We start from the raw sequence: 11,904 nt of genomic DNA, 5'->3' as shown, positions 1-11,904 counted from the left end.
CATGCCTGACTTATTATTGTGCTGAGACTCTTGTTACACCAGGTGTTAGTCAAATGTTACATTTCCCCTTTTATCCTATCAGCACAGTACATACTGTAATTATTTCTGCTTAGATTTGTTGCTGCTATAATCATGGCAATGGTGTTTCAAAGACTTTTGCCACATACAGTATTGCACAAGCCAGGCTTTTATGGTCATCATGATCTGTGCTTTTACAGAAGTCACTAGTTGCGACATTCCTGTTTGTTTCTCAGATTAGACGTTTGACCCAATTAATCAGTATGATCAGCTTAGTTTATCAATGCTGCAAAGCAATCGCCTGACCAGCTTAGACTAGTGGGGCTAATGCCATGGTACGGAGGCAAGATTACGTTAGGCAACATTGTACAAAACATGGGCTCGGTCAAATAAATTACTAGTTGCAACATCCTAACTTGTTTGTTCTTTTTCTTGAAGCTAAATACACCTAATCTGATTTTCTTTGGCAACATAACTAATCTTTGTGGCCCTTTCACTAGTAGTGACACTCAGTATGCTCAGCGCTTTTGGTGCAAAGCCTCATAAAGATCCTTTTTTCACGATGAAGCAATGGTCAGTGAAGGTTACTCAGAGGAGGAAGGGGAGGACCATCCTCAGTGAATTTGATGAATATAAAAATAGTGAAACATTTAAAATGTTATCATTTTTAGATACAAATATACTAAATATATTCATGTCACCAAATAATTGATTAAAACACTGTTTTGCAATAAAGGTCTACAGTAGCCTCAACAGCACTCTGTAGGGTAGCATAGCACCATGATGTAGTCAGAGGTCAGCTAGTTTCCCTCCTCCTCTGGGTACATTGACTTCAATACAAAACCTAGGAGGCTCATGGTTCTCACCTCCTTCCATAGACTTACACAGTAATTATGACAACTTCCGGAGGACGTCCACCAACCCATCAGAGCTCTTGCAGCATGAACATGTTGTCCACCCAAAGGATCAGAGAATGAATCTAGTACTGAAACCATAAGCTACAGCTAGCTAGCACTGCAGTGCATAAAATGTGCTGAGTAGATGACTCAAAGAAAGACAAAGACAACAGTTGAACAGTTATGAAACAAATTAATTTCTTCAAAAATGAAGGAGAAGCAAGAAAGAGCCGGCTGTTTCTTGTTGTATTTCTTTTTTTCACTTTAACTTTCACTTACTTAGCTACCGAATGCATCTAGCTAGTTTAGCCTATTCAAACACCCAGCTCAAACAGAAAGGGATGCTAATGTTAGCAAGCTGGCGATGGCTATCCAACACTGGAACTCTTCAAAGTCAAGGTAAGATTTTGGTTTTATTAATTTATTGCCACCTGGGCCCGCTTGCTGGCTGACTACAATGTACTGCATGATTGTAGCGGGTTTACTAACCCGTTAGTTCTAGTAGCTATGTTGACTATGTTGTCAGCTAATATGGTGACAATTATGTAGGCCTTGTATAGCAGTTGGTGGTTATATATGAAGGTTTGGCTTGAAAAGTTATTTTGCCTGGTCACAAGACAGCTGATGTGCTGTGCACTAAAGTCCACAAGTGAAGGTGAAAGGAGGAGAGTGTAGATGCGAGAATGAATTATACTGTACATCAAGAAAAGTGATAATACTGTTTGTATGTGGCCACTATGAACATGAACTGTGTGAGTGTGATCAGGGGTGTATTCATTCAGCCATTTCTTAAACGGAAGCAAACGGAACGGGGATAAACATACCTGAAAATGTCCAATAGATACTCTTGTTTGCAACTGTTAGACTAATGATTACACCCTAGATCAGATAGAGATGCAGGCAAGAGCGTGCAAGGCGGTATTAAATGTGTCATCTTGATTTCTTACATTTTTCTCTCGACCTGTGCACCTACATTGTAAACTAGGTTGTAGCAACCTCATGATGGATATAGGGAAAATGTGAGTATCATGTAGTAACCTAACCCTATGTTACATTGAGCTGGGTGAATGGAATAAGAATGATAGTCATTCAATATGCTGTAATAGAAATAAGGCCATGCTCATAAAAATCCTCCCTCATCTTAAATGGCACCGACCGCCACTGATTAACATGGAGCGGAGGGACTTTCTCCTGGATTCAATCAGATCAAGAGTTAACCAGCATTAGCGGACACCGACATAGCGGGTATTTTGGCTGTGTCAGAGGTGGAGCTGTTGGACCCTTCAAATCGGTGAGCAGCTGCTCTTGAGAACATTGCCACAAAGCCACACTGTCCCACTCCTGTTAGAAGTTCAGAAGGAGAAAGTGTAGGCTGTATAGAAATAAATGTAAAAATCATTACACTAATTAGAGTTTCTATCATCCTAATGGAGGTGTAGATCACATCTCACATTCCAGTGTTCAAACTTGCAAACAATGCTGCATGGGATTTATGTTAATGTGCCTCTGTGCAGCCAATGGCAATGTCCGCTTTGTGAGCCATTTGTGGATTTGACAGCTCTAATGCAGTTCCACCTTCGACTCCGCCAAAACAACCGCTATACAGATGACATGGAGCAGATGGACTTTATTGTTGTCCTTTGGGACTAGTTATTTCATGTATATACCTGTACTACGTGTACATCTAGGATTTATTTTTTATTTTTTATACACTATAGAATAGTCAAATTATTAGTTACACACAACATTCAACTTTCTTTCCCAAAATAACAAACATACAATAAAAAGGCCAGTATTTTGATTATATTTTAATGATTCCAACCCTGAAGTACTCAAGAGACATGGTACTGTGAACAAACTCATTGATTTCCAGCACTGACACGACAATTGTAATAACCAATCAGGGTGTCGTGACTGAGAGGCCGCTGATGATGTTATGCTGTGGGCTCACTGAGAAATAATTGTAGGAAACCTACTTATGCCCTGATACCAGCAGGTTCCATTCATACCACGAAATGGTACATTTTCATCAAAATGGACGCCCAACCCTACTGAATCGTAGGTGGCAGAAAATTAAATGACTTAAATCATGATGGAAGATGATCAGATACTTGCCTCGTTTTTGCTGACACAACAAGCCAAGTTATTTGTAGCCTATACTTTGTCATTGTTTATTTATTTGTTCTATTGCTGAGGGAAATGTGATGCTTAGTATGAATACCCTGGAATGGTGACTACTAGTCTTTGTGCCTGCAGGATTATTGAAATGTTATTTCTTGTACATTCCGTGGAAGGTGACGGGTATAGGGCAGTCCACCTCTGCCCTGGCGATCTCCGACATGTCCTTGGCGTTGAGGATCAGCATGTAGCCTGACTTCTGGGCCCCGGGGGATACTACAACGGTCAACAGAACTCCTGTGGGTCATTGGAAAAACACACGATTTGTTAGAAAAACACAGTGCCCAACACATTGTAACTGTAACCCATCTTTTTATGAATTATGCTGAGTACAATTTTCTACTAAATGTAATTACCTTGTCCCTGGATAAATAGCTAAAGGGCTCTAATTAATCCGCATTGCGGAAGTTCAGTTTTACAGCGTGATTGAAATTTAAAGGCAATGTTCCTGCTTTAGAGGAGACTGCATTCACGATAAACACTGCATATGTCAGCTCAATTGCAAATGACCTCAATTTATATTGCATATATTGAATAGAGCCCAATGTCTCTTAAACTCTCTTCTAAACACTAACACAAACACAATACCATCAGTGTTTGCCCTGCACCATGCCTGTAACAGTGACAGTATAGTACACTAAGAGGACAGTACAATACTGTACATACCATCATCCTCATCCACGCCATCGGGGGTCTGAACAAAGAGAGGCTCTGAGGGGTAGGAGTCCGGCTCCTGCCACACCCAGGTCTCCTTGGTCTTCACGTTCAGCTTGATGATCTACAGCCGCATAGAGATTCCTCAAGGTCTAACATACACATCTTGGTCTTCACATTCAACTTGATGATATACAACCACATATAGAAAGAAACTCATGGCCACTCACGTAACATGCTATGACCTCTGCCATTCACTTCTCAGAGTTTGAAGATAGATTTGTGTCAAACAACAAGACTACTCACCCTGTCAGGAATGAAGTGGTTGAGGCCCAGGGCATAGGCATATGAGTAGTTCTTCCCACCGTGCTTCTCATAGTTGATCTGAGGAAACTCAAAGGCTTGGCGGGGACCAGAGAACAGCACCTCAGGCTCCAGCCAGATGGTCCCGTCAGTACGCATCACTGCTGTGGCCGTGGTGTACGGCAGGCATATCAGGTTCTTTCCCTGCTCCTCCTGAAACACACAATCAGTATGAAAGAAAGTTTGAATAAGTTAGGGCAGATATACAGTGCATTCGAAAAGTATTCAGACCTGTTGACTTTTTCCACATTTCGTTACATTACAACCTTATTCTAAAATGAATTAAATGTATTTTTTTCCTCATCAATCTTCACACAAAACCCCATAATGACAAAGTGAAAACAGGTATTTAGAAATGTTTGCAAATGAAGATTTTTTTTTAAGAGAAATACCATATTTACATAAGAATTCAGACCCTTTGTTATGAGACTCAAAATTGAGCTTAGGTACCAAAAAGGGTACCTAAAAATATTTGCAGCATTGAAGGTCTCCAAGAACACAGTGTCCACCATCATTCTTAAATGGAAGAAGTTTGAAACCACTAAGACTCTTCCTAGAGCTGGCTGCCCGGCCAAACTGAGCAATCGGAGGCTGTGGGCAGGGAGGTGACCAAGAACCCGATGGTCACTCTGACAGAGCTCCAGAGTTCCCCTGTGGAGATGGGATAAACTTCCAGAAGGACAACCATCGCTGCAGCACTCCACCAATCAGGCCTTTATGGGAGTGGCCGGACGGAAGCCACATGACAGCCCGTTTGGAGTTTGCCAAAAGGCACCTAAAGACTCGTAGACAAGATTCTCTGGTCTGATGAAACCAAGGTTGAACTCTTTGGCCTGAATGCCAAGCGTCACGTCTGAAGGAAACCTGGGACCATCCCTATGAAGAAGCATGGTGGTGGCAGCATCATGCTGTGGGGATGTTTTTCAACGGCAGGGACTGGGAGACTAGTCAGTATCGAGGGAAAGATGAACAGAGCAATGTACAGAGAGATCATTCATGAAAAGCACTCTGGAGCAGGTTAGGAACTCAGACTGGGGTGAAGGTTCACCTTCCACCAGGACAATGACCCTAAGCACACAGCCAAGACAACGCAGGAGTGGCTTCGGGACAAGTCTCTGAATGTCCTTGAGTGGCCCAGCCAGAGCCCGGACTTGAACCTGATCAAACATTTCTGGAGAGACCTGAAAATAGCTGTGCAGAGACACTCCCCATCCAACCTGACAGATCTTGAGAGGATCTGCAGAGAAGAATGGAAGAAACTCCCCAAATACAGGTGTGCCAAGCTTGTAGCGCCATACCCCAAAAGACTCGAGGCTGTAATCACTGTCAAAGGTGCTTTATCAAAGGGTCTGAATAGTTATTTAATGTGATATTTCAGTTTTGTATTTTTAATACATTTCTAAAAACCAGTTTTAGCTTTGTCATTATGGGTTATTGTGTGTAGATTGATGAGGGGGAAAAAATGATATTATCAATTTTAGAATAAGTATGTAACGTAACAGAATGTGGAAAAAGTCAACGGGTCTGAATACTTTCTGAGTGCACTGAACACGTATCGATCCAAAATAAAATAAATACAAGGTAACACATAATGCACTTTATTGTCCAAAAATTAAGAAATAATTTGTAGATGAAATGTAAACAACAACAAAAAAGATTTTTAAAGAGAAGGAAATGACTTACCCTGTGGATGTCCAGTGGAATGACGTATCTCCTGACCTCTGGCTGAGGTGCCATCATGGCTGCCTTCTTCACCTCCTCCCAGTTGGAGCGCAGGTTGGCCAGCCAAAGGTAGTTATACACAAACTCAAACCTACCAGGAAACGAATGAGAATGAGTTTCCTAATCCTTTAAACAGACCGTGTTTAAAGACCAAGGGCTAGGATTCATTAATCAATTATTCTGAAAAAGGACATTGCTAAGGCAATTCACTTCAAATGAATGCCACCCCTGAGATCCCTCAGTCCACAATTGATCCAGTCACTTACATCTGCCACTGTATTGACATTGCCATCTTATGAGAGAGACCATTTTTAGCTGTTCCATTACCCTTTCCATGTACACACATCAGCCACGATGAAACCATTGTCCTCATAAGTGTTGATGTGATGGAACAGGTTGATGGGAGCGGCCCTGAACTTATGGTCAATGTATTCTCCTTGTCCTCCTCCAATGTCCTTTCTGGCGATGTGGAACAATGTCTGTGAAATGTATGTTAAAAAGTTTATTAGGTTTGACAATAATGTCTGTTATGCTTATGTCTGTTGTGACTGCACACGTATGATTTGGTTCTGGGTGTCGAGACTAGGTATGATGTTACTGTACATAATTGTCCTGTATAGAAATGTGTCACTTTAAACTAAAATCTACTGAGTGTTTGCCTCCTTACCCCGAGAACCTCGTTGGACTCGAAGCAGTCCATGTAGTTGGAGCCTCGGATGCTCCAGGCACTGAGGAACTTCAACAGGTTGATTTTCACAGGGGTCTCCACAAAGACAAAGTAGTTCTCCGACATGCCAAAGCTAAGGGTGATATGTAGACCATTTAAGTTGGCATGCATTGTAAGTTGTTATATGGTCTAGTCAAATAACACAGAAGGAGGCATGTCCATGATTGACTCCTTGCTGTTTTGGGGACCTCAAGTTCAACTATGAACATGATGGATTTGTTATTATGACCCACCTGTGCACATAGGAAGGCTTGAACCTCTCGGCACTGGGGAACTGCACCACAACCTTGGACTTTTCAATGGGGTCTGACTTGTCTGAGGAGAGAACACAAGATGCAAACAGGGCAGAAGCCTTCAGATTGCCTTACTATTACATGTTATCCTATCCAGAACAAGTTAATACATGTTACCTACATTTTCTAGTTTAATAGTTGGAACACGTGCATTAATTCTGAATGAATATCTTTCATTTTATTTTCCTTGAATCAATTTGGACACAAGCCCAACCTTTCTGAGTGGGTGGGATTCTGACAACGTTGTAGGCCAGCGATGCTCCTTTCCCCATGCAGTTTCCGATGTTGAACACGGTTCCGTCTCTCTCAATGTGTGGGTGGGCAGTCACTCCATTGATGTTGACGTAGTTGCACAAGTCCACCTGAGGAGAAGTGAAGTCATGGTGTTATTCATGTGTTATTCATTATTATGTTATACATTATGCATGTGTTCTAACTATTAATGAGAAGTGAGACTTCCATTTTGTTCTGTTTTGAGTCTGTTGAATCAGGCCAAAGGATATAGGCATACACTGTGGTTTCTGGTACAGTATATTGTGAATACTGTAATGAAGGGGGGTGGAATTTCAGCCTGGGGGAAAAGAGGAGAGTAATACCTTCTTCAGTGTATCCAGCGTGTCAGTGTTGACTTTAGTGATGTAATTGGTTTCTGTGACGGCATAGTAATCTTCACCAATGGGGTAAACGTTCACCAGACAATTGTCTGTCACCTCAACACCCTTGAAGTAAGTGAAAAACCTGCACAGAGAAACACACACCCACACATCAGTTTTGAAATTGATCCAACAGTCATCATTAAAACGACGATCAAGGCAACGGCAGTCAAAATATACACAATGATTGATATGAAGGATCAGATATACATTGCCTTCAAAAAGTATTCACCCCCTTGACTTATCCACATTTTGTTGTGTTACAGCCTGAATTCAAAATGTCTGACATTTAGATTTTGTGTCACTGACACACAATACCCCATAATGTCAAGGTGGAATTATGTTTTTAGAAATTAATCAAAAATGTAAAGCTGAAATGTCTTGAGTCAATAAGTATTTAACCCATTTGTATGTCAAGCCTAAATAAGTTCAGGAGTAAAAATGTGCTGAACAAGTCATATAATGTATTGCGTGGACTCACTCTGTGTGTAATAATACTGTTTAACATTCTTTTTTAATGACTACATCATATCTGTACCCCTCAAATACAATTATCTGTAAGGTCCTTCAGTCAAGAATTGAATTTCATACACTGATTCAACCACAAAGACCAGGGAGGTTTTCCAATGCCTCGCAAAGAAGGGCACCTATTGGTAGAATAAAAATATAAATAAAAAGCAGACATTGCTTATATGTTGGATGGTGCATCAATAAATCAGTTACAGAGTTTAATGGCTGAAATATTTTTGGCAAGACTTGAAAATGTCTGTCTAGCAACTATAAACAACAAACTTGACAGAGCTTGAAGAATTAAAAAATAATCATGTGCAAATATTGTACAATCCAGGTGTGCAAAGCTCTTCGAAACTTACCCAGATAGACTCACAGTTGTAATTGCTGCTACAGGTGATTCTAACATGTATTGACTCAGGGGTGTGAATACTTATGTAAATTAGATATTTCTGTATTTCATTTTCAATAAACTTGGCAAAATTTCTAAAAACATGTTTTCACTTTGTCATTATGGGGGTATTGTGTGTATATGAGTGGAAAAAATATACATGTAATATTAATACATTTTGAATTCGGGCTGTAACAACAAAATGTGGAATAAGTCAAGGGGTATGAATACTTCTGAAGGCATTATATGGCAAGCAAATATAACCATTTACAGGATATGGGGCGGCAGGTAGCCTAGCGGTTAGAGCGTTGAGCCAGTAACCGAAAAGTTGCTAGATTGAATCCCCAAGTTGACAAGGTAAAAATCTGTATTTCTGCCCCTGAACAAGGCAGTTAACCCACTATTCTTAGGCCGTCATTGTGAATAAGAATTTGTTCTTAACTGACTTGTCAAGTTAAATAAACTAAAAAAACATGTTGCAGTTTGATGTTTATTGGGATGAATATTGTCCTGGAGGAAGGGCTGAGAAAATTCCACTAGATAGGACAGCTGCATTGTCAAATTGCCTATATATTGTTAAAAAAACGTTGGTCTTAATTTAAGGTTAGGGTTAGGCATACAATTAGCAGTGTGGTTAGGCTTAGGTTTAAAATCACATTGTATGACTTTGTGGCTGTGCCAGCGATTGACTACCCTACAGATCTGCCTCCGGTACATGTGTCATCCCAATAAATGCCAACCTGCGGCTATGTTATTATAGCTACCAACCTGGAGAAGATGTTTTTGCAGGGATCTGGGTAGGCGAAGGTGCCAAATTCAGTGATCACCACACGCTTTTCTGTAATGGCACGCACATAGGCATCTGTTTTAACATACCTAAAGGATAAAGATAGAGATGGGTATCAAATCCATTAGGTTAATTAGACTCAAATGCAATGTAACCACTGATCTCTAACATATATTTTTCATCCATTCATACTTGTTTAAGTAGGTGACTTGGCCATTTTTGAAGTCAAATTTGTGCATGAGGGCCTGGCCATCGAAGAGGTGGTAGAAAGGCTCATCTCCAACCTCAAACAGGCCAGGGCCCAGACGAAGAAGACTTCCCTTCAGAAATGAAGGAATCCTACCTGTAGATGTGAGAGAAAAGAGCGTTTGTCAAACAATTGATCAAGGAACTGTTCAATGTGATTGTATCTAGAGCAGGTAACAGGTATATTAGGGGATGTTTCTCATAGATACAGTACTGTTTTCACGTGAATTTCCAAGATGGCAGTGATTTATTTGTGTTCTCATTTTAGGATGGTGGATTTTTAGGATTGAATGTACCAGAAATCTACACTATATATACAAAAGTATGTGGACATCCCTTTAAGTAAGTGGATTTGGCTATTTTAGCTGCACCTGTTGCTGACAGGTGTATAAAATCAGGCACACAGCCATGCAATCTCCATAGACAAACATTGGCAGTAGAATGGCCTTACTGAAGAGCTCAGTGACTTTCAACGTGGCACTGTCATAGGATGCCACTTTTCCAACATGTCAGTTAGCAACATTTTTGCCCTGCTAGAGCTGCCCTGGTCAACTGTAAGTGCTGTTATTGTGAAGTGGAAACGTCTAGGAGCAACAACAGCTCAGCTGCGAAGTGGTAGAACACACAAGCTCAACAAACGGGACCGCCGAGTGAAGCGTGTCTGTCCTCGGTTACAACATTCACTACCGAGTTCCAAACTGACTCTGAAAGCAACGTCAGCAGAATAACTGTTCGTCGGGAGATTCTCGAAATGGGTTTCCAGGGCCAATCAGCCACACACAAGCCTAAGAACAACATACGCAATGCCAAACGTCGGCTGGAGTGGTGTAAACCTTGCCGCCATTGGACAATGGAGCAGTGGAAATGCATTCTTTGGAGTGATGAATTACACTTCAACATCTGGCAGTCCGGCGGACTAATCTGGGTTTGGCAGATGCCAGAAGAACACTACCTGCCCAAATGCATAGTGGCAACTGTAAAGTTTGGTGGATGATTAATGGTCTGGGGCTGTTTTTCATGGATTGGGCTAGGCCCTTTAGTTCCAGTGATGGGAAATCTTAATGCTACAGCCAGTGGTGGAAAAAGTATCAAGCTGTCATACTTGAGTAAAAGTAAAGATACCTTAATAGAAAATTGAATAGAAAATGACTCAAGTAAAAGTGAAATTCACCCAGTAAAATACTACTTGAGTAAAAGTCTAAAGGTATTTGGCTTTAAATATTCTTAATAATCAAAAGTAAAAGTAATTGCTAAAATGTCCTTAAGTATCAAGTAAATTACTGGGAGTTTATACTTAAGTACTTTACACCACTGGCTACAGCATACAATGACATTCTAGACAATTCTGTGCTCCCAACTTTGTGGCAACAGTTTGCGGAAGGCCCTTTCCTGTTTCAGCATGACAATGCCCCTGTGCACAAAGCGAGGTCCATACAGAAATGGTTTGTCGAGATTGGTGTGGAAGAACTTGACTGGCCTGCACAGAGCACTGACCTCAACCCAATAGAACACCTTTGGGATGAATTAGAACGCAGACTGTGAGCCAAGCCTAATCGCCCCCAAAATCAGTGCCCAACCACACTAATGCTCTTGTGGCTGAATGGAAGCAAGACCCCAGAGCAATGTTCCAACATCTTGTGGAAAGCCTTCCCAGAAGATTGGAGGCTGTTATAGCAGCAAAGGGCTGACCAAATCCATATGAATGCCCATGATTTTGGAATGAGATGTTCGATGAGCAGGTGTCCACATACTTTGGTCATGTAGTGTAGTAAAATTAATTAACATAACCTGCTTCATATGACCAAATAAATATGTAGTTAACAAACCTGTAACTGTTGCAGGGACAGGCTCTGATAACTCCTCAACTGTCTCAAAGATCTTCTTGTAGCCACCAGCAGGGTGCTCAAATCTGGTTTTGTGAAGAAGAAAAATGTAAGCAACTGAAGCCCAGATGCTCTCCAACCCTGTTCCTGAAGAGCTACCCTTCTGTAGGTTTTCAATCCAACCCCAGTTGTAACTAACCTGTTCAGGTAATCAACCAGCTAGTTATTAGAATCAGGTACACTAGATTAGGGTTCAAGTGAAAACCTACAGGAGTGTAGCTCTTCGGGAATTGGTAAGGAGGAATTTCTCAAACATAATTGAAAATGCATACATTCATACATATTTTCTCTTTATTGAGTAAAGCAACACACATTATTCCAAATAAAATTGGTCTACTTGCATGAAATATGTTAGATTTTTCAAAGTTTACATTTCCCACTTTATCCCTATGGTTGACCCTTGACAGCGTGAGAGTTCAGACATGAATTCAGACTTAAATAAATAAACCATCACTCACCGGCTGACCATGGTTCCTCCTTGTTGTGTGAGCACAGAGACACACACTCACTCACATACAGGTGTCTTCAGATCACTTCTGAACTGGAAGTCTTGGCGCTCCCAGTGGGTTTAGCGTCTTTATAC

General features: G+C 41.0%; 1 protein-coding gene across 1 annotated transcript; it reads right to left on the bottom strand.

Moving 5' to 3' along the window:
* Positions 1-2,702: 2,702 nt before the first annotated feature.
* On the bottom strand, positions 2,703-11,904 carry LOC115114543 (retinoid isomerohydrolase). The gene is made up of 13 exons (XM_029642869.2): positions 11,780-11,904; positions 11,265-11,347; positions 9,385-9,535; positions 9,174-9,281; positions 7,448-7,589; positions 7,066-7,213; positions 6,792-6,873; positions 6,499-6,631; positions 6,159-6,310; positions 5,793-5,922; positions 4,053-4,262; positions 3,759-3,870; positions 2,703-3,329 (listed from the first exon to the last, which is right to left on the bottom strand). The coding sequence occupies exons 1-13, from the start codon at positions 11,788-11,790 to the stop codon at positions 3,184-3,186; spliced, it is 1,608 nt and encodes a 535-aa protein (XP_029498729.2). The 5' UTR covers positions 11,791-11,904; the 3' UTR covers positions 2,703-3,183.

Source organism: Oncorhynchus nerka, linkage group LG9b, assembly GCF_034236695.1.
Source record: "Oncorhynchus nerka isolate Pitt River linkage group LG9b, Oner_Uvic_2.0, whole genome shotgun sequence".
NCBI classification, from domain to species: Eukaryota; Metazoa; Chordata; class Actinopteri; order Salmoniformes; family Salmonidae; genus Oncorhynchus; species Oncorhynchus nerka.
This window is presented reverse-complemented; position numbering and strand designations above follow the sequence as displayed.